General features: G+C 41.3%; 1 protein-coding gene across 2 annotated transcripts in view; it reads right to left on the bottom strand.

The window, feature by feature from the left end:
* Nucleotides 1-720: 720 nt before the first annotated feature.
* Nucleotides 721-26,552, bottom strand: part of LOC142496964 (NXPE family member 2-like) — an 80,854-nt gene continuing 55,022 nt past the window's right edge. Inside the window, exons 1-6 of one of the 2 annotated variants that reach the window (XM_075604098.1) lie at nt 13,542-13,902; nt 7,656-7,767; nt 6,162-6,880; nt 4,871-4,932; nt 2,699-2,917; nt 721-2,082 (exon numbers count right to left, since the gene is read on the bottom strand). In XM_075604098.1, coding sequence (XP_075460213.1) covers nt 1,538-2,082; nt 2,699-2,917; nt 4,871-4,932; nt 6,162-6,880; nt 7,656-7,739 — 1,629 coding nt within the window. In that variant the 5' untranslated portion in view covers nt 7,740-7,767; nt 13,542-13,902 and the 3' untranslated portion in view covers nt 721-1,537. Of the gene's footprint in view, nt 2,083-2,698; nt 2,918-4,870; nt 4,933-6,161; nt 6,881-7,655; nt 7,768-13,541; nt 13,903-26,552 lie in introns of those variants that run through there. The other variant, XM_075604099.1, reaches the window with a different exon arrangement.

Raw genomic sequence — 26,552 nt, 5'->3', positions numbered from 1 at the left:
TAAAAGATCCCTGTGTGAAAATTATTTTCCTCTGAGATGATGTTCCAACCACACACACTACCAGATTCTTGGTCTGGAATATTTTTGACAACTCTGTCATGGTTATCATGGGGGCAAAACTATTATATGTGTCATGATTGTAACTGTTGTTTTTCCTTCTCTTTTGATTAGCCGTACCCTTTGCAATCTCTGGGCCTTCCCTCACTCTCCAACAAGAAGGCCTGCAAACAAGGACATTCTTCTCCCTTTATATAACTCTGAACTTTCTACTCCACACCGCCTCTTCAGAACCCCTTGGGACACTGCTCCTCTGGCTGATGATGCAACCGATTCCTACAAGTGCTGGAACTTTATACATTTTTATACAATGAAAATAAACATTTTCTAGTATAAAAGGGGGGACTGATATAGAAATTTAGATTGAGGGTCTTTTGGCTGAGAGAGAGGGGCCAGAGTTGCTTGTAATTAAATGACTTCATGTGGTGAATGGGTTAAATGTGTCTGTACTGTATGTATGTCAGGATGACTAATGGTTCTTCTCTCAGTTAAAAAAAATCTGTCACTTTGCAGTTACAGTTTTAGTTGGAGTCAAAGAATACAAAATTATATCTTAATATTGTAACAGTTAAAAACAGAACAAAATGACAAAGCAGGCAAGTGGCATTTTTCTATTTTAATAGAAATTCAATTATTTTACATGAGAAACTGTTTTATACCCTTTATGAACCATTCACAACATACTGTATCACCTATTGACCAATTTGATTCAACTTTACTGTAGCCATCAACATACTGACCAGTAAGTAAAAGTTGCCTTACATCGCAAAACACATTTTGTAAACATCTGACAGAGCCAGTGTTATTGGCTTCCTGACATAAATGGGACAATTTTCAATTTCCATTTTTTAGTTTCTTTGATAATTAAATGATTTTTATTCGAGGGGAATTATGAGTCATGCTGCACCCCCCTAATAGTGCACTCCCCATAGCAACACTGCACAAGGGGTAGGGATTTGGGGTACAGTAGTGGGGTGTTGGTTCTGAATGTACCAGGTGCAAGTTAATTTCCCCACTAAAAAAAAAACTTTTTTCTACAAACCTGATAAAAATATGCCTGGTAACTTTTCTTTTTTATTGCATCAATTGACCTCTTCAAATGATCGCTGCCTTTAGTTTATATTGCTCCTGAGACTGTAATTTCAATAGACGTTGCAAAACAGGGACAGGCTTACTTATGTCTGTAAATGCATTTCTATCACACTGACTGAGAGAATTCTCTCAGTTTGAGAAGCAGCCTCCTTGACATGGGAATGTATACAAAATTATTTAAAAAAACAACACTTTTTGTAAGAATTTATCTTAAATGGCAGCATATAGAGAGTTATGTGACCATTTACAAGTTGGTGAAGTAACCTTGCAGATTTATTGGGCGAACTTGCCTTTTTTTGTGGACTTTTACATGAAAGAAATCTCAGCAAATCTTTCTGGGTTTGTGAATTTCGCCGACAGATTTTTAGTCAAACAATAATTTTCCTAGTTAACCGGCTTGTGAGAAGGACAGGCTTATGAGGTTCTCAAGAACTGCTACTGGAGGATGTATGACATTGGAGTCATAGGCTATAGTCATATCCAAAGCATCAACAAACCCAACGTTCAACCCACTAAAAATGTCCCTCAGTGTCGTATATTGGATGTGGCCGTGAAAATCACTGAACCTCTCCATGTTGATGTCCATGTCTCTGGCATTCTCTTCTTTGATGATGACCTTAGTGCGGGGGCTTCTGTAGAAGAGACGCTCTATGGCACGGCGGACATTTATCGCAGACTTGATAAAAACACGGAAGGGGAATGGTCGGAAGTGTTGGCCCATGGTGAGAATAATGATGGTATTTTCTCCTCCACCGATTTGATCGATTTGCCGGGCAATATAGGCGACCTCTTTGATTGAGTAGAAGGCCTGTCTGACAAATGGAAAAGTGTGTTTCTTCCACTGGACAAAGATAAACTTCTCCAGGTTTATGGCTAGAAGTGTTTTCTGCCAGGACTGCATCTCATCTTCTGTGTGGTTAAAATAATTCACAACTGACAAAAAAAAAGGAGTTTTGATTAAAATGCCAAAATGTGAGTACAATAATATATTGTATTATACATTTTTCTTACAGAAGGGCTTTGCTTGAATGGTTTGTGGGAGTGCATGTTGGGATCTGCTACCCACAGGTCTTTGGTGGTTTCTCAGAATCCACAATCACAATACCCCTTTTAAGGAGCAATTCACGTGAGCTCACAAAACAAAAATTTTGAGAACAATTTGGCAATATCATCCTTAAATATATGTAACCATGCTTAAAACAAACACGTGGCTATTTTGGTTTCTTTGAACATTTGAGAGAGGTTTTCTGTGTATGCCTGACAAAATTTAAAAATGAGTGAAGCATGATACTTTCTAAAGAAAAAGATCCTGGTGGAAACCATGTTAAACGTGACCAAATATGCATATAATGTAATTTTTATTTTAGCACTATTACTTAAAAGCCCTGTCAGCATACTTTAGGTATGTTAGTACATTCATTGAATTATAGATAATAATGATAATAATAATAATAATAATAATAATAATACTAATAATAATAATAATTGCACCTCGCTAACTTCTACATAATATGTAAGTAGACTTTTCTTCCCGTATCATAACACTTACTCTTGATTGCTTCTGCGAAATGCCTCATATATTGACGTACTGTTGAATCCCCAATAAGGAAAACTTTTTTCCCCTTGAGGAAGCTTTTTATCTGTTCATTGTTGTTGAATATTGTCATTTCACAATGAATCGGATTCCACAGGTTGTGGGAGAAATAGCCACCTGGGATTGGATAGTAGGAATCTCTTTTGCATCTTTCTTTTGATGGGACCAGTTTTTCTAAGGAAAGACAAAAACAGTGAAATGTTTATAATATACCTTAATTTAAAGTATAATTCTACATCTCTGCCATAAAAATGGACGTTGTGATTTCACATCACAATACATACAACTGGAACGAACTAAAAACAGATCAACTGCCTCATATCACAAAACAAAAAGCAGGACATGCTTGCCCACAAAAAGTTAAAATGAAGGCATTATTTCCTGTTTTTGGGTGGCTTTTTGAATAATATAGAGGGTTTCTTGATTGGAACCAATCCCCTGCAGTGTATTATTGATATTCCAGCTATGAGAGCATATTGTTACAAAGTAGATGAGGTTGAATAAAGACATATATCCAGAGATTTCAAACTATATTAACTTAAGATAATGGAGATTATCATCTTATATTTGTATTTACAGTATATTGATCCAGAGGAAGGTAAATGAAAATCCCCAGTGAAACATTATTATGTCTCATAAGAGGAACATTACATTTCCAGTAATGGCAATCAGATTACTCCCTAGATCAACATCAATCTCATGTTAATTATACCTTTCCTTTCTAAAAAGACGTCCGACTTTTTATTTTGTATCTGCTCAACTCCAGTCCTTGAGCACCCCAGGATATCCCAGTTTCAGCACAGGTTGCTCAATGAGTGCCTCAGTTGAAGACTGACTGTAACATTTTTTAGAGTTAGGGAAGAGTCGTGTAGTATGGAGTCACACAAATTAATGTTGAAAGAGAAGGGGTTGAAATGATAGATATTGGCCTGAATGTTCTTCTTATCTGGTACAGCTAACACACATACATGTTCTTCATTTACTGAAATATTACATTCACGTAGCAATCTGTGCTGCACCAAAATGTATTCCTGTTTCACTCCAGTTCAGAGGTGGGCAACTCCAGGCCTCAAAGGCCATGAACAGGTCAGGTGTTAAGGATTTCCCTTCTTCAGCGCCGGTTGCTCAATCAGTGGCTTAGTCAGAATGAAGCAGTGATATCCCGAATACCTGGCCTGTTTGTGGCCCTTGAGGACTGGAGTTGGCCACTCCTGCTCTAGTCTAGTGCATGATGATAAGGTCATTATTCCGGGACATACTGCATTACCGTGATAAATTAATCTGGGGGTCACAAGGACTGGTGGATGCCCAATTAATTGTTTTGCTCATTTTTAAATGCAATTGATGTTGCAGCCCCCAGGGGTCTGTGGACTTGAACAGAAACCAGCAATCACATGATCCCAGTACAGGAAGGTCTGAGGACGTTCCAGCATGAATACGTTTAAAGCAGCAAAACATGAAATCTTATATGTTTAAAAAAAAATCAGTTCTGTAGTATTAGATAACTCTTACTGAATTTAAAAAAAAGGTTATTCAACTCTTAAAGCTCCTTTTAATGAGTTTTAAAGCATCTTTTGGTATCTTCTCTATAGCAGGCTTTAGCCCACCTCCCAAGCAGTGCAAGATCTTTCTAACACTTTCCTGCTTTTGATCATTTGTTGCAGCAGTTTGAGCTGTAACAATAGCTAATGTTACCGTAGCAATATCAATTTTTTTTCTTAATTGTATGGGAAACTGCTCTGCCGCAGTAAGAAAGTCCCTCGCCAGTGTTTTCAGGAAAAAAAAAAAACATTTCCCTTATTTCCATTCTCTTACCGCCTTGTCAAATATCTGCAGGTCAACATTTGCTATGGATGACTTGTGTGGAACAGCACTAGGAAAAGAACATGTAGGATGATAGCTGAATATTGATACCATTATCAATCAGGTTTGTGTTAATACCGCTATTACCATTTCAATACAACAGTTTTTGTATTCACACTTCTCGGGCATGGAGCCCTTTGAGTCAGGAATTCATGGCTTTGATACATGTATTCTTAGTGCATTGTTCTTGTGGCTGTGGTATGCCGAATGCTACTGTATGAGAGCTAATAACCTGACCGGTAGAAAATACATTATGAAACTTACTGCCACAGCTGAAGACGTTGATGGGCTGGAACGATTTGGACACTTCCACACCAATGTTTGACCTGTAAATCAGGAGTTTGAAGGAAACCAAATTAAAATGTACTAAGGGGGAAATGATAGTAAATAAAATTCACATTACCAACTCATGAATAATATTCTCTGGATGAACTTTCAGCTGAGGTCACCCTGACATTATAGTGTGAAGGCAAGACAGTAAATAGTCTTGGATAATAATAATATTAGGGATCATATGTATTAAGCCATTCTACTCCATAAGACTTCTTCCACAAAACTTAGTAAATATGGCCCAGCCAAAGGAATTATTTATAAAATGTTTTAATAGGAGGTAATACATTGAGAGTTACCTGTCGTTTTCAAGTATCTCCTGGGCATAGAGTTAAGATGACAAATAAAACATGGTTACAATATATAGTTATATAAGTGAACAGGGTATATATTATATACAAGACATAGCATGCACAGTTAGAGATAATATATATTATAGGCGTATGTTACAGACCCGATTATAATGTGAGACAGCTTTAGTTTTGAAAGAACTTAGACTGGTGGCGGCAGAGAGAGTCTCCGGTAGATTGTTCCAGTTTTTGGGGTGCACAGTAAGAGAAGGAGGAGAGGCCAGCTCAGTGGAGCGAATGGGATCAGTGGTGTCTTCCAGCGCCGGAGGATGTGTTATGGATTAACCACAATTTATTAAATATGGTGCTTTATTGCGCATTCACTTAAATTGGCCCATACAGTATGGCGTCTTTCAACATAAAACGTGTTTCTCATGCCTTAGCCCTTCTTAGTAAATATGGCCCAGTATCTTTCATTATGACAAATTTATAGATCAGCGGCTTTCAGCCCCTCTCCTTGGCGAATTTCATTCTAGTGTAGGCTACCAAACAAATTCTCATTTATTTTGTGCTGTAGTCAGAAGTGGCTTTGCATACAATAATGGCAGGGTCAGTCCACATGGATGAAGGGATGAATAAGCATCTAAAACGAGCATTTGAGGGAGGATTCACTCAGCTCAGATATTGGTTATCGCACCACTATCCTTCGTTAACTGCCTTTCAGGTCAATAGGCGGTAGTGAGCTAAGCGGTACAATAATCTGTATAGGAGCATAGTGAATCTCAACATAAGTTCCTCACATTTTTGTATATCAGAGCCCATGTCATTTTTATTCTGAAACAGTCAATTTTTTTTTCCTGCAAGATTTAAAAAAATAAATAAATCAGGCAACTCTCGCTCACATTTAGATCATTGGCTTTTTGGACCCAATTTACCTATTAAGAAGACTCTGCTCCAGTTCAGATAAGTACGAGTGGTTTCGGTTCACGGAGTTCATATGGGTCAAAGCCTCGCAGTGGAAATGTAAAGGTTTGATGCAGTAAAAAGCCTCCTGATCTCTCCGGTCTACGAACCGGCACAGATCCTCTTCTGTATCAAGCTGGAAGCCACATTCACTGTTGGCATATTCGGTGGCACTGGTGAAATTGCCGGTGTACTTGATATTTGCGTATCCCTGGTTTCTCGCTCTCCACAAGGCGGAAACAGCTTCACTTGGGTGCATTAACAAAACTGAAATGTGAACTCTACCTTCCCAAAACAAAGTAAAGTTTATTAGGTAGGTCCCATTGTTAAAATCTGTGATGTTCCCACTTGCACTGCTATTTGTATCAGGGGAAAAGATTCTTGCCCTGAGATAATCTCCACCATAAGTCTTCATGTTTCCCATATAATCATTAGCCGCTACTCTCACATGTAACTGGTCCCCAAGGCAGTACTTGGACTTCTGATTCACAATGGTGGCTTTGCTGTCTTCTGCACTCGTTGCTTTGTTCAGATCATCTAGAATGACCTTGGGAACAAGCTGGTCGACTCTGCTGAAGATTTCTTCAATTCTCGGATCTATTTCCATTTTATCGAGAGCAGAGTTTTTGTCCGCTTCTTTGTGAGATTGGTCAGAATTACACAATTGAAAGAGGTACTTTATTTCTGCGCTCTGAAAGGAAGATGGCAGATTTAATCATGTGAACATATCAATAAAATGGCTCATTAGAACACCAGCCTTCAATAATTCTCTTGTGTCTTATTTCCCCTTTCCACCTTATAGACTGTAAGCTCTTTGGCACGGGGGACCTTCTAACTTATTGTGCTGTTTTGCGTTAAGCTGTTTTAGATTAACATCAATTATCAGTGTAATCGGCGTCTTTGAAAAATGGCATCCCCCTTCAAGTAGCAGTTCTATTTTTTTGTATCTTGGGAAAAATGAATTTGTTTTGTATTTCTTAGGGCAAGGGTTCTCACCTCAGTCCTCAAGACCCGCCCTCCCCAACAGGTCAGGTTTTAAGGCTATCCCAGCTGCAGGACAGATGGCTCAATCAGAAGCCACCTATGCTGAAGCAGGGACTGATTGAGCCAGCTGTACTTAAGCAGGGACTGATTGAGCTACCTGTGCTGAAGCTGGGATATTATAAAACCTGACCTGTTAGGGGGGGGGGGATTTGAGGATTGTAGTTGAGTCCCCCTGTCTTAGGGAACACTAAACTTGGGACTCTGATAAGCTATGATGGATCGCTCTGTCTCTCTCCTTAGCTTTGTGAATTGGCATTAACCTCAGGGACGTAACATTCGCTGCTGATTTTGATCACATGATGTTATGACTGAGCCCTGATTTACCAGAGCTTTGTGGATTTGGGCCAAAGAAGGAATATCCGGAGAAGGGACTTTTAATTTGAATTGTTACTGACATTTAAGTACAAAGCACCCGCCACTACCTGCACTTTCTTATGATGGATGAGCAGGAACAGAATAGCAGCTAGTCCTGTAGCAGTCACCACAGCTTTGAATGTAATCTTCATCTTGAATAATGCAAAAAAGTACAATTTCCTGGGGGAGGAAAACAAGATAATTGTGTGGGCATTTCCAATAGAGATCCCTCCAAAATGAATTAAGGTCTCAGTTCATATTATGATACAGACTTCCTCCCATTCAGTTTAACATACAGTAGTACACACACACACACACACACACACACACACACACACACACACACACACACACACACACACACACACACACAAAACTGTGAGCGCACACTCCTGAGATAAATATAATATAGTAACAATTTAATAAGGAATCAGTAAATGATAAAACAGAACTGAAGGTGGAAATGACAATCCTTAATGAATAAAATGCTCATGAACAAGAAATACAAAGGAAGTAATAAGGAATAGCGAAGGATGCTGCAGCAAGTAAGGGGTTAATCCCGAGGTGAGATCAGTTTGTAATGAGTCTGGTATATAACTGTGCCATGTAGATCCTCCTTTGGTAAAATAGGTGAAGAACTTTAAACTCCAAATAGAAGCAATGCAAAATTAGTTCCAGTAAGTAGATGGATGGCACACTCTCACGATAATAGTTACATAGTTACATAGTTACATAGTAGATGAGGTGGAAAAAAGACGTACGTCCATCAAGTTCAACCTATGCTAAATTTAGACAACAGATACTTTATTCTATATCTATACTTACTTATTGATCCAGAGGATGGCAAACAAAAAACCCCATTAAGGGGAAAAATTAATTCCTTCCTGACTCCAAGAATTGGCAATCAGATTAATCCCTGGATCAACATCCTTCCCATGTATACTTATTTGGTATATCCCTGTATACGTAAGCCCAGATGTATTGCTGATCAGTTGAAAATGCTTGTAGCGCGACTGTCAGCTGGACGCCTCGTATCTGTGAGCAGTGAAAGCCAGATATATATGCAAATGCTAAAGGGAGTACCTTACCGGTCGGCGTCAAGGTGAACACCTCCGCGATGTTCTGCGGGTGTATTTCCCAGCATGACCGGGGTAAATGAGCCACCGTAATTTGAGCACTGAAGGAGGAAATTAACCGTCAAAAAGGAACCTCAGATCTCAATCAAATGGTGCAATGTTTCAAAAAAGAACAGACAGGAAACAGCTGATCATGTCTCAGGAGACCTCCAGTAGCGCAGCTTCCAACGCAATGACGCACTCACTCACAGTTCTTCACCTATTTTACCAAAGGTGTATTTACATGGCATATTATGGGGAGGAGGATTTACATGGCACATGGCTGCTATAGGTGGTTCTACACGCTATTGAATCATAAGGTGTACTTGGTTTTTCACACATGGCTTCTCCAGTTTGGCTTTATTTTTGTTAAATAAATCATGACACGGTGTAATATGTCATGTGTTGTTGTTCATCTGAGGTTGTATTTACCTAATTTTAAGACCTGCTAAGGAACAGATGATTGTTATTATGTCCTGATATGTAAAACCATAGAATTCAAAGAGGGTTTACTTTCTTTTTCACACAACTGTATATATATATATATATATATATATATATATATATATATATATATATATATATATATATATAAAAGCAAAAACGAATAGACGATACCGTTCTGTGGCTAACGAAATGCTTTTATTTATGCGAGCTTTCAAGATACACTGATCTCTTGTTCTTCTTCCGGCCGTGTTACAATGGATAATGCAAGAAAGGGTTTTTACTTTAAAACAGTGCATCCTGGAATGTGATCTGTGATTGAAGCCTATCCCTCCCCCTTTGAAGTATGCAATTTTATGACTTGAGTTGTTAAATGGTCCCTGAATGTTGGTGATGTAAGAGTGTGTGTGTGTTCATGTACTCTATGTAAATATAAATTTATACAGCGCCCACAGTGTATACAGCACTTTACACAAGAGTGTATACCAATGGTATGTGTAAAAATGTAAGATGGTGTTGCATTACTATTGGTGTGTGTAGATACTATGTGGTACCTATTGGTATATAGGGATAGAATTACGTAGTGTATTTGTAGGTGTAAGAGACAGCTGTGTGTGCATTCATATAGCACAGTTTATAGACACATGGCCTTTAGCACTCATGGGAAGAGAGTTCTCTTGTGTCAGTAGTGACTCATGAACTTCGGTCTCGGTTTAGGCCACCGCTAAGTGTCCCGAACAGTTGCATAAATTTGTATTCATGCAACCATCTCTCTTTCAGTGTTCTAAGATTACCTTTGCGTATGGCCACCTTCAGATCGTTCATCCTATGACCAGTGTCAGAGAAATGTTCGCCGACAGGACTGTCTCTTTTTCCGTGAGTGATGCAGATTCATTCTCTTGTTTAGCCCCTGTCTCGTCTCACCTATGTAGTAGTAGGCAAGAGACAGGGGGTGCCCAACGCTGCATCCAATTGACAAAACACATAGAGTAAAATACTTCAATAATAATAAAATACTTGGTTATTTAGTTAACCCTGTGGCCAAAGGCGTCATAAGCCTGCATACCAACGTCAAGGTATAACCAAGATAATGCAGGTCCTACACTACACTGTGAACCGTTCCCCTTACCTCTGTGAGAGGGGAACCATAATGGGTCTTGTTCCTGCAGCAAGTGAAATGACCTTCCAACTTAAAGGGTGAAGGGGGAGGAGTGAGCTCTGGGAGGAGGTGCCACACCTATGTAGTAGTAGGCCCCTGGGCATTTCATGCACATGATGAGGTACACGACATTGCTGGAGGAACTGGTGAACCTTCCTCTGATTTTGTATTCCCGATTCCTGTGTGGTATTTGTATTGTGTCCGCTGTGTAGAGCATTGCGCAGGTTTTGCATCTTGGGTCCTGGCATGGTTTCGTCCCGCATTCAGTTGTACTGCTGAATACTTTACTCCTCACCATAATATTCTTGAGATTATGGGGTTGTCTCTATGATAATAAGGGTGCTTCAGGGAAGACCTGTTGCAGTCTTGTATCTTCGTGGAGGATGGGTTGTAGTTTCCTGGCGATCTTGTGTAGGGCTCCTAGGTGTGGGTTATATGTGACCACCAAAGGTACCCTGTCGCTTGTCTCCTTCTGTTTGTATTCAAGGAGATCACTTCTTGGTATTCTGGTGGCTTTGTGAATTTGCTGGTCTACAATTCTGTGGTTATATCCACAGTTTATAAAATCTGATCTCAAGGCTTTAATCCGCTGGTCTCTGTCTGCTGTGTCGGAGCATATCCGGTTGTATCGTATGGCTTGACTGTAGATGGTTGCATGTTTGATGTGTGTCAGGTGGAAGCTGTTGTCCCTCAAATAGCTGTCTCTGTCTGTAGGTTTGCGGTATACAGAAGTCTGTAGTTGGTTGTTCTTTATAGTAATGGTGGTGTCTAGGAAATGTACTTCATCCGGGGAATGGGTGAGTTTGAGGTTGATGGTCAGGTGGAACGTAATGAAGTTGTCATAGAACTGTAGGAGGTCCTGTTCGCCAGAGGTCCAAATCAGGAGGATGACATCGATGTAGCGAAGGTATGTATATATATATATATATAATATTTATTGATTTTTTTAGCATTTGAAGCAATTACTCATAAACAGTCTCGGTACCCACATACTTCCATTTGTGAGTGCTTTTGAAGGAAAACGGCTGACACGCCAGTGACCCTTGTCATGTACCAGGTAGAGTTCATCATACACTCTCTCCCACCCACTGTGCAGCCGGCGGGGCATTTCACCCTTGGGGTGCCCGTAAGACATAGCTACTCCCTCATGGGGTCTGTCCCTCCAGGGTCGCCAAGACCTAGCACCTTGTACATCATTATCTTCCTGCTCATCTTTCTATTGGAGACGTATCCCCTTTCGTTATCAATGACGGAGAGTCACGTGACTGCAAGTGCCGAGGGTGGCGGGTGAAGAATTTGGATGCAAAGTCTGAAGTTAGTGTGCATTTATGGGGCAAATGTAAAGGCCGCTGTTTTCAATGATATTTCACTAGCAGAAGTTTTTCTTTTTAATAGATCTCTGGGGGTCCCTGTGGGTCCCCACAGGTCTATGGGGGTCTCCGCCGGCCTCCTGTATCAGTCCTGGCGCCAAAATATTGCAACATTTTATAAAAAAAGTGAGGGTTTTTTTTGGCTTCTGTGGTCATAGTGTTAATGCTCGTTAAAAAGCCGTTATAGCGCGATACTGCACTGTTATCACTGCTTAGTGAATAGCAAAACAGGCAATATCGCGGTATAAGGGCATTTATAGTACTATAAACCACTTATCACTGTTTAGTGAATAGGCCCCTTGGTCTGTCGGATGAGAGACCCCATATAGCAGCGGACAGAATCACATACAATTATGATCATACATTTCTTAAGACTGGATTACCTTATTTCTAGGTCTTAAACATTCACTACTGCTATTCACAGTCGGAATATCATCTCCCTACTTGATACACAGACATATATCTAATATCAGTAGCTCAGAAAACCCTTGCAACTTATATACTTTTGGGGGTATTGTTCTGCGGGGGGAGGGGGGGGCAGTTTTACCTTGTTAATAATGTCCCGTTTACATTAGAAAAACAAACAAAGATGCCCAAAGCTACTTCCAATGTGACAAAAATACACAGCAATGCCTATATATTCTCTTGAAAAAGGGTCATTTAGTTTAACCCTTTGGCCAAAGCGTCTTAAGCCTGCTGCCACTTCAGGGCATCTTTGTTTGTTGCTTGTTGTATACATTTAGCAACGCCCATTCAGCACTCCTTTTGACAATTACGTATATATATTTTATGTGGTAGTATTTGTGGTTTCTCAGAGCTTGTTGGGTATCTGTGTATTTATTACCTTTTACATTCAGCTTGAAAAATCCAGGTGTAAACCGTCTTGTTAATGAAAGTATACTGTATGTAGTATGAATGTGTTCAGGTAGCCTACCCAGGGACAACACAAGGTATCATTAATTTTAATGACAGGGTGAAGTTTGTTTTCGATTTGTAAATCTATTAAATAATTATGACATCAAATCATTAGTCATATGATATGCAATCCAACTAAGATAGACAGCTGAACAGAGCAATTTGTGCTAAACAAAACCCCACCATACTGTATAGTTTCCATAGGTACATAGACAGTCTCTCAGAGCAATCATGGTTAAGCAAATGTGTAGCAACATTTTGAAACTTTGCTTTACCACACGGGAGGTCACTATGCAATGCAATGGAGCCCGTTCTTGAAAAGATTTACGTTCAAATGAAGACACATCAGCGCAGCTCCCTTTCTGAATATTCAGGGGTTGAAACAACTATTAAGATATCTAATAAAGTACAAACTGTTTGTTCATCCAAGAAGTACCTGTCCTTCTATGTGTGTGCATGTATGGGTGTGTGTATGTGTGTGTGTGTGTGTGTTTATGTGTGTGTGTGTGTGTGTTTATATATATATATATATATATATATATATATACATACAGTGTTCGACAAACCTATACATTTGCTCGCCCCGGGCGAGTGGATTTAACCCCCGGGCGAGTAAATATTGGTCCAAGCAGCACACGTTTGGTACTAGGTGGCGAGTAGATTTTTTTGTGTGGCGAGTAGATTTTTGGTGATTTGTCAACCACTGTATATATATATATATATATATATATATATATATATATATATATATATACACACATATACATATAGACTGTGAGAAATAATAATTCAGCTAATAGCAAAATATGCTTTCCAATGCTGTGTGATTAACCCTTTCACTGCCATCAGGGTGCGCGATAAACTGTGTGCGCACAACAATGCGTTGCTGGACCCTCTGCCAGTGAACGGGTTACAATTTTTTAAAGGATACTTTAAAAGGAACAAACGTACCTTTGTTCCCCAGTTGAATCCCTCCCAAGTCACAAATTCATTTTCCTTTTGTTATGAAAAAGAACGTCTTCTAGTGCTGGGTCTTTCTCTGAGTTTCCAGGTTGAGCTCTTACAGACACTGAAATAAAGTAATGTACATCCTTTCTGCTAGTCAATCATTTGCTAGTTCAACCTGTTTGGTGAATATGTAGTATCCATTAAAGCTGCAGTTCCCCTTAGCAAGAGGCACGGCACAACTGTAATCGGAATACAGTACAGAAATATATAAGTAGTAATTGAACTGCCATTCAAGAATAACGTTACTAGTTCTAAGGTTGCCTGGTGTCCAGTATTGAACCGTACTGTCCAATATTTAGACACTGTCCAGAACAAAATGAAAGGTAATTCTGGTGTGTCTGTGTATACCAGTATTACCTCTCGGGGCGTGTACGAGTATACCGGTATTACCTCTCTGGGCGTGTATGTGTATACCGGTATTACCTCTCTGGGCGTGTATGTGTATACCGGTATTACGTCTCTGGGCGTGTATGTGTATACCGGTATTACCTCTCTGGGCATGTATGTGTATACTGGTATTACCTCTCTGGGCATGTATGTGTATACCGGTATTACCTCTCTGGACGTGTATGTGTATACCGATATTACCTCTCTGGGCATGTATGTGTATACCAGTATTACCTCTCTGGGCATGTATGTGTATCCAGTATTACCTCTCTGGGCGTGTATGTGTATACTGGTATTACCTCTCTGGACATGTATGTGTATACCAGTATTACCTCTCTGGGCATGTATGTGTATACCGGTATTACCTCTCTGGACGTGTATGTGTATACCGGTATTACCTCTCTGGACATGTATGTGTATACCAGTATTACGTATCTGGGCATGTATGTGTATACCGGTATTACTTCTCTTGACAAGTATGTGTATACCGGTATTACCTCTCTGGACATGTATGTGTATACCAGTATTACCTATCTGGGCATGTATGTGTAATACCGGTATTACCTCTCTGGACGTGTACTGTATTTGTATACCGGTATTACCTCTCTGTACATTGTGACCTGACCGGCTTGGGGGGGCCACGGGATTTCCCCGAGAAGGGAGAGAGCAGGACTGTTGCTAAGAGGCTGGGCAGCTTCCTCCATCCTGATTGGCTGCTGCTAGGTAATGCATTTAATCAAGAGAAGGTGTTAGGTGCCTGCCAAGGAAAGGAGGAAACAGCATGGAGCAGAGAGCGGAGAGGTGTGTGTGTGTATGTAGTGTGTATGTGCCTCGAGCGTGTTTGTGTCTCGAGCGCGTCACACCTTTCACCATTTTCTCCAGTATTTTTGGAGAAATCACCTTCCAACCCTAACTAGTTCTGATTTCAGAAAATATGAATCCTTTTTTTTCATATTTATAAATAGTATTTTTGGTCAAAATTGTGCATTATTCAGAATTTTAAACTTTAACATTAATATATAAAAAAGTTATTTTTCTTAATGGGATCCAGTTGAGTCATTATCATTATTATTGTTATTATTATTGTTTATTTGTAAAGCACCAACATATTCCGCAGTGCGGTAAAATGGGGGCACAGAGTTTTGATCATTATATAAACAGAGTTACAATTCAAATGAACAGACATGCAGAAACCGGAGGTAACGATAGCCGTGCTCATAAGAACCTACAATCTAGAGACGCAGTGTGTTAAAGGTGCAAGAATGGACCTTCAAAGTGGTATTAGCAATATTAATTAGAGTTCAGACCGTGCAAAGTGTTACAGAGGCGGCACATTTTATTTGAGTGCGGCTAGCTCCGCAAGCCTGGGGATGCCCCGGCATGCTAGCCGCACTCCCTCGGCGTGCCGTGCGTCATCGACGCGCGGTCACGCGTCATCGGGTGCCTGCGCCCCCTGCACGCGCGTCCAGGGCTCCCCGAGGGAGCCCTGGTGTCCCGCGATGTGGGGGACGGCGGCAGGGGGTTCCGGGGGACCCGGCGGACCCGGCAGCGGGAGGGAGAAAGCCCCGATCGGAGGGCGCTCCTCCGTGTCTTCGGCGCGCGCCCGGCACCCTCTGGCGCGCGCCAGGTTACTGCTGCAGCCGAGAACGGGCAAATGCTCGAATAAACTCGGCCGCAGCAGTACGTACGTAGCGATTCCATTCGGTGTTTGAAATTTCACCTGATCTGCGTATTTAGTATACAAAAGATGAGCTCACGCTAGTGTCATTACCCCGTTCGGCGCTGATGGGTGATTCCAATATCCCTGAACAATGATAAAAAATTGCATCTAAAGACAATATGTTCCTCTATTACAGGCCTGCACAACTCGGAAAGTGAGAAGGGCCGAACTGCTCCAAGGAAAAATATTTGGGCCGCAATGGTAAAATCATCATCATCATCATCATCATCATCATCATCATCATCATCATCATCATCATCATCATCATCATCATCATCATCATCATCATCATCATCATCATCATCATCATCATCTCTCCTCCAGCACCTCTCATCATCATCATCCTCATATATCTCCCCCAGCACCCCTCATCATCATCCTCATATCTCCACCACCACCCTTCATTATCATCCTCATTTCTCCCCCAGACCCCCTCACTATCAACTTTTGCGATACTCCCCATCTATCTCTCATACCCCCATCTCTCCCCCTCACCCAAACACATTATACTCCCCCTCCACATCAAACACACAATAACCCCCTGCACACCACACACATCCCAGCCCCACTGCACCTCCCATCACTCTCCCCCCTGCACCTCACACCACTCTCCCCCCCTGCACTTAACATCACTCTCCCCCCTGCACCTCACATCACTCCCCCCCTGCACTTCACATCACTCTCCCCCCTGCATCTCACATCACTCCCCCCCTGCACTTCACATCACTCTCCCCCCCTGCACCTCACATCACTCTCCCCCCCTGCACCTAACATCACTCTCCCCCTGCATCTCACATCACTCTCCCCCCTGCACCTCACATCACTCTCCCCCCCTTGCATCTCACATCACTCCCGATGCACCGCAAATCACCCCCCTTTGACCTCAAATTACTCCCCCCCTGCACCTCACATCACTTCCCCCCCCCTGCATCACACATCTCTCTCCCCTGCACCTCCAAAGACCCCCCGCTGCACCTCCAATGACCCCCTGCACCTCCAATGACCACCCCTGCACCTCCAATGACCCTCCCATGCACCTCCAATGACCCCCCCTGCACCTCCAATGACCCTCCCATGCACCTCCAACGACTCCCCCCTGCACCTCCAACAACTTCCCCCTACACCTCCAACGACCCTCCTTGCACCTCCAATAAACCCCCTTGCACCTCCAATCACCCCCCCTGCACCTCCAATGACCCCCCTGCACCTCCAATGACCCCCCCTGCACTCCAATGACCCCCTTTGATCACCCCCTCCAATCACCCCCCTTGCACCTCTAATCACCCCCCTTACACCTCCAATCACCCCCCTGCACCTCCAATCACCCCCCTTGCACCTCCAATTACCCCCCTTGCACCTCCAATCACCCCAAGCACCTCCAATGACCCCAAGCACCTCCAATGACCCCCATCCCCCCTACCTTGGTTTGCTGCGGAGGAGGCGGCAGAGCAGGAGCAGGACTTCACGCACACGCTCTAGCAAGCAGCAGGCCTCAATGCTAGAGCGTGCTGCTGCCGTGGCTCGAGGGGGAGAGCTGGCTCCTGGGGGAGGGGGAGAGCAGGCTCCTGGGGGAGGGGGAGAGCGGGCTCTTGGGGGAGCGGGCTCGTGGGGGAGCGGGAGCAGGATAGCAGACTCGGGAGGGAGGAGGAGGGGTAGAGGGGACTTGGGAGGGAAGGAGGGGGAGAGCTGAAAGCCGCCACGGGCCGCACAGTGAGTGCAGACAGGCCGCATGCGGCCCGTGGGCCACGTGTTGTGCAGGCCTGCTCTATTACAATCTGGTGTTGTGACTAGAGATTGGCAAATCTGCAAAATCCATTTCCCGGATTTTCGCTGATGATACCCCAAAAATCTTTTTCACAGTGTAAAATCCACGGACGGATTTGGGCGGTTTTAATCCGCGCGGATTCATCAAAATCCGCCATTGGATACAACCCGGGGACGGATTTTTAAAATCCAATCCGTGGACTCGGCAATCTGTTGGCGGACTCTTAAGAATTAACTGTGCCCAGGACATACTTGTAAACGAGCGGTAACTCTCAATTTATTACTTCCTGGTAAAACATTTCATAAATAAATAATTAACCCCGATAAGCCACTTATCGAGGCCTTTCCGCCAAAAAGGTCTACTGCTATTCAGTAAGCCCCAATAAGTCGCTGATAAAAGTACTTTCCGCGGCTCTAGACTGGCGATTTCGTCTCAAAATAATATAACAAAATCATAACTGACATAATACATAGAATAATCAATAATTGTTCAAATATAGATGTATACGTGTTTATAAACACTATATTCATGCACACACACACACACACATATATATTGTGACAAACGCCCCTCTTTTGTAGCGCTGACGTCTGTCTGAGTTCTTCCCGACACAGTCTTCTAGGGTTATTTATACAAAAAAACAGGATCATGCAAAGTATTATGCTGCTTAACTCAGGCTTCTGCCTGCTTTATTTTCATCCAAGTAAGGTACTGCAGCTTTAACAAGTGTAGATTAGAGGTACTCAGATACTTTCATTCAGCAGTTCACTCATTTCAGTGTTACAGTATTTCCCACACTGTTATTTTTAAGAAATAAAACCAAAATCATATAAACAAAATCTTATCCATTTCAGGGATCTAACTACACATCAGAATCAGTCTCTGTAACAGCTGCTGGCCAACTAACCTGGTTCCCCAGCTTAAAACAATGCTCTCTTATTTAGGGTCACTAGATACAGCACAGTCTTTTAGCAACAGCAATAAACATTTGTTTTGTCTTATCTGTTTGTGGTGAGAACTCGGTCCCAAGTGTCCAGGCAAATCCTCTGGTACTGTGATACTTGGAGGGGCCGTCCACCCCGAACTGGATTCCGGGGAGCAGCGATACCCCCAGCCTCCAGGCTCTAAGGAGAGAGAGTGAAATGCAAAACCTCTCTGCTCTAAATACCTGTGCATGTGATTAGAAGAGCAGGTGAGGGAGAACTAGAGCCATTGTAATCTGTGGTCTGGATTTTCCATTCAGCTGCCTGAGTTAATGGGAAGCTGTGGAACGGATCATTTTTAACTATTCCTGCACTTTCTGACCTAAAATGGGGCAGAAAGCTGCCTAACATCTTTGGACTATGTCACAATATATATATAAACACAAAAAAAGAAAAAAATGGTGCCAACATAAACCCACTGTATGTAAAGAGGCAAGTATGATGAATAGAACCTATACTATACAAAATGGATAATAAAAATAAAAATAACCAAAAAAATAAAAATATACAATAATAAATGATAAAGTACAGAAAATATATAAAAATATAGACAAATCTGAAAATACTCCAAATGCTATCCAAAAGAGTCTCTGCAGCCCGAATGAAGGGAACACCACTTCCTTGAAGATATCTATAAAAACAGGAAAAAAAAAAAAACAACAGGCGCACTCATAGCGTAAAAAGTATAACAAAATATTTATGGAGTAGAAGATATAAAATACACACTCACAAACATAACGGAATAAAAAGCAGTTATGAGTACAACTCAATCACCAGCCAGACGCAGGAACCAGGTATCTGGTTATTTCAGTGAAGTTATCCGGTGTGAATGAATTGCAGCAACCTCAGCCGTAACCTCCGTGTACCGGGGAACATGAGGGACGCCGCCCTCCTCCAAATCCAGCGTCACAGCAGTGAGTCCTCGGCTCCAAATCACGCGAGAACTCGATGACGTCACAGGATATAAGCAATACTGCTGCGGCAGAGTTTATTCGAGCATTTGCCCGTTCTCTGCCGCAGCAGTAGCCTGGCGCGCGCCCGAGAGTGACGGGCGCGCGCCGAAGCAGCGGAAGAGCGCCCTCCAATCGGGGCGCTCTCCCTACCGCTGCCGGGTCCGCCGGGTCCCCCGGAACCCCCTGCCGCTGTCCCGCGATCGCGGGACACCAGGGCTCCCTCGGGGAGCCCCTGGACGCGCGTGCAGGGGGCGCACGCTCCCGAAGATGCGTGACCGCGCGTCTATGACGCGCGGCACGCCGAGGGGCGGCCACTAGCAAGCCGGGAGATTTCCCGGCTTGCGGTACCGACCACACTCGAATAAAGTGTGTCGGTACTGTAGTAGTCCCCACAAATGTAGCAAGTCGCCGACTGGGATCAGTGTATACCAAATAGTAGATAGTCCCGTATATAGAATAGTGAGTGATAATCAATAAAACTGGACAATATCACGTCCACATGACACTCCCTACGCGTTTCATCTCGAAAAACTTCATCAGGGGTAATATATGTGTACTGTGCCATGCTTTGATAATACAGCTTTATTTCTCAAACCCTTGTGCTGTCTCCTGATTTTGTGGATCCAAACACGGTATCGTTTTATATATATATATATATATATATATAGATATATATATATATATACCTTATAATTAATAACAAGTAATATAATAATTTAAAAGGCATATTACTACTGTATAAATAACAAAATAAGTACATATATTTTAATTTACTGCAATGCAACCAAGCTAATAATTCCACTTAAAAAGCCTGGCAACATACAGTAGCACACAATTAATTTAAAAACCATGGCTGAAACCTGAAATCTAAATCCTCATCATAAAATGTATTCTCTCAGAAAGGGGATGAGCTCAATGTAATCATTCAAGCCTTGGGGATGTCTGGACTGCATAGTGTAAATCCACAACTGTTCTCTTCTGCTCAAACGTAGCTCCCTGTTCCCCAATCTTTTATTTGCTGTAATAACTTCAATCCCCATAAAATTGAAATCACTAGAATCACACCGTTCAGAATCCATAAAATGTTTTGAAAGGTGAGTGAGAGGTAAATTCTTATCAATAAACTTTTGGACATTTTTAATATTTCTCATGTGTTCAATAATGCGGATATTTAAATTCCTTTTGGTTTTACCGATTGTAATAGGACATGTGCAGAGGTACGCAATGGAGACTGTGTTAAGGTGAAATTAAAATACGGCTTTATTGCGCCTGTCGCTTTAAACACAGCAAAACATATGAAAAATAGTGAGCCAAACAAAACCTGCTCCACTTTAGAGTATATTTACACTTGCAGTCCAGTCCTCTTTAATTGCGTGGTTAGCCCAGTGATTCACCAGCCCAAATCATAGAGACATTTATATATAGATATAGCTAACAGTCTTATACGAAAAGTCTTATCTGTCTCTTGGAGCTGTAGGGGAAGGCTTCTCTGTTCTCCGGGTGTCCACACCCTTGTGCGATATGGCAATGTCAGGATCCAGGTTTAGAAGTATTGTCCCCTGTGTCTTGCTGGCTGCATGATGTCTCTGCAGCTCAAGACAGTGTTATGTGCAGTCTTTCCTTGGTTCAGCCCCACGTCACATGTGAGACTAAGGAATGCTCTGCTCTTTCTGCTTCCTGGGCCAGCTCAGGTCACGTGTGAGCTCAGGAAGAATCTCCCTTCCTTTCTTAGAGGCAGGCTTTTTCTGACACCTGTAATCAGCCAGGTGGTATTGGTTAATTGTCTACCAGCAGTTAACCACCACACTGCAGGATTAGAGGCACATTTTGAACAGGGATAAGTCCCCTGTTACACCGATGTATTGGTAACCGCATTTACACTGAAATAATAGACCTCATGAGTAGTGAAACAGTTAATAAAGCATTGAACCTTATAACTATGTTTCGTTGCAAAATAAACAACTTGTTTATTTGTAACCATATTTTTGCACACTTTACATTTATTGCAGCGATAATTGCCCCTCAGTCCCAAGTGAGATCTCATTGTTCCATCTTTGATGGGTTCTGCTCTTAGTTGACTCGGGACTAATATCCTTTTAAGATTTTGTGCTCTGTTATATACATCTTTGGTTTGGGATTCATTAAGGATCCCAACACAGGGTCTAGAGAGAGAGGACGTTCCAGTGCTTATTTGTAGCTCTTTGGATAGCTCTATGTTTAACATTGTACTGTGTGATAAACACTGGAAAGTTACCCCTCTCCACACGATCAGAGAGTGGAACATCATTGGTCACTGTAGAGTCCACTGCATTGGTTCTTACTGCAGTGCATCTCAATCCATTATTCTTCCTCTTTAGCTTTTTACTCTTATATTTCAACAAGTTTTTCCGTTGAGTTAAATTGACTTTACCCACTGCTGTTTCAATAAGGTCCTTATCACACTCTTTTTGCAAAAAGCGATCTTTAAGGAATAATGCATTTTTCTGAAAATGTTTTTCGTGGGTACCATTTCTTTTCAGCCACACAAGCTGGTTGAATGGGATGTTGTCTACCCAGATTTTATAGTGGCAACTAGACGGATGTATATATGAATTCACATTCGTCTTTGAAGAAAGTTTTAGTACATATTTGGTCTTTCTCAATAAAGATTTCATCATCCAAATAATGTACTGATTTTTCACTATTCTCTCCACTGAACTTCAAATTGTATATATTATCATTAAGTTCAACAATATACTCCAGGGGAGAAGACACTTCGCCATCCCATATAATTAATATATCATCTATGTACCTCCTCCACAAAATGAGCTGCGGAGGAGGTACACGTTCCACTGTCATCCGCTCCCATCACCCCATATAAAGATTCGCAAATGAAGGGGGGAATTTGGTGCCCATTGCGGCATCCTATATCTGTAAATAATAATTAGATTCAAAAATAAAATAATTACGTGTTAATTTGAACTCTATAGATTTTAATAGAAATTCAATCTGCTGTGGTACTAGCAGATTGCTAGAGTCCAACAAGTATTTAACAGCTGTGCATCCTTCTTTATGTGGGATGCTAGTGTATAATGACTGCACGTCTAGCGTAGCCAATCTACAGCCAGTTTTCCACAAAGTGTGTTGCAGTATCTGTAAAACAGCTGTGGTATCCTTAAGGTGTGAAGGAAGTTCCGCGACTAGTGGCTTGTAAATAATAATCTAAATATTGGGATAAATTAGACGTTAATGAATTTATACCCGAAATAATGGGACGACCTGGGGGGTTGGTGAGGGACTTGTGTATTTTTGGAATGTGGTAATATATGTTAACGGTAGGTGATGTAATGTATAAAAAATCCAATTCTGTTTATTCAAAACTCCTTGTCTTAATGCCTCATCTTACAATTCTTTCAAAGATAGGAGGAAGCTAGCAGAGGGATCCCGTTTCAATTTTTACACATCAGATGCAGGAAGGCAGTAATCAGTCACACTGCTTATGATGCTATGCATCAGTGCCGGATATATAACGGACAATATAATAAAAAAACATAATAACTGACATAATACATGCAATAATCAATATTTGTATTAATATATATAAAATAAGTGCATGTATATATGTGTTTTTACACGCGTGGAGATATATGGGTGTGTAGCACTCCAAATAAATTGCAAATAAATGCGATACTTGCGCAATACCGGAGCTCCTGGTTCAGGGATGACTATCTGCAGCAATCCAGGTATACAGCAACAAGAAAGATGATCCAGGGCTCCACGGGTTTCTTTAAGAAAGAATTTATTCATAATACACTGTATCTTGAATAAATTCTTTCCTAAAGAAACCTGTGGAGCCCTGGATCATCTTTCTTGTTGTCATCTTTCTTGTTGCTTTATACACGCATGTACATCTTTATTTTAACAAATATTGATTATTACATGTATTATGTCAGTTATTATGTTTTTTTATTATATTGTCCGTTATATGGGGCACTGATGCATAGCATCATAAGCAGTGTGACTGATATATATATACAGTTGTGTGAAAAAGAAAGTACACCCTCTTTGAATTCTATGGTTTTACATATCAGGACATAATAACAATCATCTGTCCCTTAGCAGGTCTTATAATTAGGTAAATACAACCTCAGATGAACAACAGCACATGACATTTACACCGTGCCATGATTTATTTAACAAAAATAAATCCAAAATGGAGAAACCATGTGTGAAAAAACAAAGTACACCTTATGATTCAATAGCTTGTAGAACTACCATAAGCAGCAATAACTTGAAGTAATCGTTTTCTGTATGACTTTATCAGTCTCTCACATCATTGTGGAGGAATGTTGGCCCACTCTTCTTTTTTTTTTGTTTCAATTTTTTTTATTGTTTTAGAGAGACATAACAAATATATAGTCTTGGAATACATGTGATGTTTTAACAGTGTCACTTGTCCATACAACAAAGGGCATTAACAGTTCGTCATCATTACTGAAATAAAATAGTTGCTATAATACTGTTTTTGAATAAGTGGTCTGTCTTCCTATTTCCGGTTGTGTTAGGGAAGCAGCCGCTTCCGTAAGCGTCTTTCAAAATTTGTTAAATCTTTGAATGCCTAATCTTTGGAGACTGATTGCAGGTAGTGCTTGATTTGAAGGTAACCAAACACTGGTATATTTATGATTTGGTGTTTCTTCTCCAGCGCCTGGAGTGGTAGAATTATACCGTTATCTACAAAGTCGTCAGCTACCATCAGCTTTAACGTCTTAAATTTATTGAGTCTCTGTGGGAGCCAGCCTGGGGAGAATTCAGGGTTATGGAATATAGGGGTTAGTAGTGTTGGACTGGCTGTCAGACCATATTTATTTTTATTTCTTGACCATATCCGCCATGTACATTTCATTGCTCCCAGTTTTAATGTTTCCAAGAAGGTCTCTCCTCCCCTCTCGGTCAACATAGCAGCCGGGAGAGAGAGAGGTCTTGTATAGGTAGATTCAAGTCCCACCCAGCAACTGGTGACTGGATCATTGTTCCAAATTATTGCTTGTTTGAGTTGGGCCGCCAAATAGTATTTAATGATATCCGGGACTGCCAAGCCTCCGCAATCTTTTGGGGCTAGCAGAATAGATCTAACTACCCTGGGTCTTTTATTTTACCAGATAAATTGGAAAATTCTGTTTTGTATGTTTTTAAGCTCCGGCATTGGAATATCTATAGGAAGAGTCTGGAAATAATACAGGAGCCTTGGTAGGATATTAATTTTGATCGTGGCTATTCTTCCTAACCAAGATATCTGGTATTCGTTCCAGCTCTGGATGGTCCTTTTTTAGCCTCCCAAATAATGGTGGATAGTTATGTTTGTATAGTGTATTATACTCCCTTGTTATTTTGATTCCTAAGTATTTGATCTTTGTGGAGTTCCACCTATATTTAAAATTTGCTTGTAGTAATTTAACTTCAGAATCCGACAGGGTTAGGTTCAATGCTTCCGACTTATCCATGTTGATTTTATATCCCGATATTTTGCTAAATTTATCTAGTTGTGAATGTAAGTTCGGGAGTGAAATCAAGGGGTTGGCGAGAGTTAGGATAATGTCGTCGGCAAATAGGGATATTTTGTAGTTTGTCTCTCCTATTACAATTCCGTTTATGTTTTTTTCGTCTCTAATTGTTGCTGCCAAGGGTTCAATAGAGAGAGCAAACAGAAGCGGAGACAAGGGACATCCCTGTCGAGTACCATTCTTTATGTTTATAGGGTTTGAGTCTCCTCCTGGGAGTTTCACTATAGCCGTGGGAGATCTGTATAGGGCTCTTACCCCTTCTAGATATGGGCCCTGAAATCCATATTTAAGTAGGGTTTGGTCTAGGAAGTCCCACCTAATCCTGTCGAATGCTTTTTCCGCATCCAAGCTCAACAGGATGGTTCCTTACAACGCTGCTTCAGTAAATTGAGGTTTGTGCGCATTTGTTTATGCACAGCTCTCTTAACGTCCAGCCACAGCATTTCAATCAGGGTGAGGTCTGGACTTAGACTGAGCCATTGCAACACCTTGATTCTTTTCTTTTTCAGCTATTCTGTTGTAGATTTGCTGGTGTGCTTGGGATCATTGTCCTGTTGCATGACCCAATTTTGGCCAAGCTTTAGCTGTCGGAAAGATGGCCTCACATTTGACTCTAGAATACTTTGGTATTCAGAGGAGTTCATGGTCAACTCAATGACTGCAAGGTTCCCAGGTCCTGTGGCTGCAAAACAAGCCCAAATCATCACCCCTCCACCACCATGCTTGACAATTGATTTGAGGTGTTTGTGCTGATAAGCTGTGTTTGGTTTTCGCCAAACGTGACGCTGTGCATTATGGCCAAACATCTTCACTTTGTTCTCGTCTGTCCAAAGGACATTGTTCCAGAAGTCTTGTGGTTTGTTCAGATGCAACTTTGCAAACCTAAGCCGTGCTGCCATGTTCTTTTTAGAGAGAAGAGGCTTTCTCCTGGAAACCCATCCAAACAAACCATACTTGTTCGGTCTTTTTCTAATTGCACTGTTATGAAATTTAACATTTAACATGCTAACTGAGGCCTGTAGTCTGAGATGTAACTCTAGAGTTTTTTGCAATTTCTCTGAGCATTGCACGGTCTGACCTTGCTGGGACATCCACTCCTGGGAAGATTGGCAACTGTCTTGAATGTTTTCCACTTTTGAATAATCTTTCTCACTGTAGAATGATGGACTTTAAATTGTTTGGAAATTGCCTTATACCTCTTCACAGATTGATGGGCAGCAACAATTGCTTCTCTAAGATCATTGCTGATGTCTTTTCTCCTTGGCATTGTGTTAACACACACCCAAATGCACCAGACCAGCAAACTGCTAAAACCAGCTTTTATAGAGGTGGTCACACTTGCTGATGATCAATTAATCAAGGGCATTTGATTAGCAGCACCTGTCTGCTACTTAGCATCTTAATTCCTATGGAAGCAGTAAGGGTGTACTTTGTTTTTCACACATAGCTTTTCCATGTTGGCTTTATTTTTGTTAAATAAATCATGATAGTGTAATATGTGATGTGTTGTTGTTCATCTGAGCTTGAATTTGCCTAATTTGTAGACCTGCTAAGGAACAGATGATTGTTATTATGTCCTGATATGTAAAACCATAGAATTCAA

Source organism: Ascaphus truei, chromosome 6, assembly GCF_040206685.1.
Source record: "Ascaphus truei isolate aAscTru1 chromosome 6, aAscTru1.hap1, whole genome shotgun sequence".
NCBI lineage: Eukaryota > Metazoa > Chordata > Amphibia > Anura > Ascaphidae > Ascaphus > Ascaphus truei.
The sequence above is the reverse complement of the archived record's forward strand: the minus strand, read 5'-3'. Positions and strand labels throughout refer to the sequence as shown.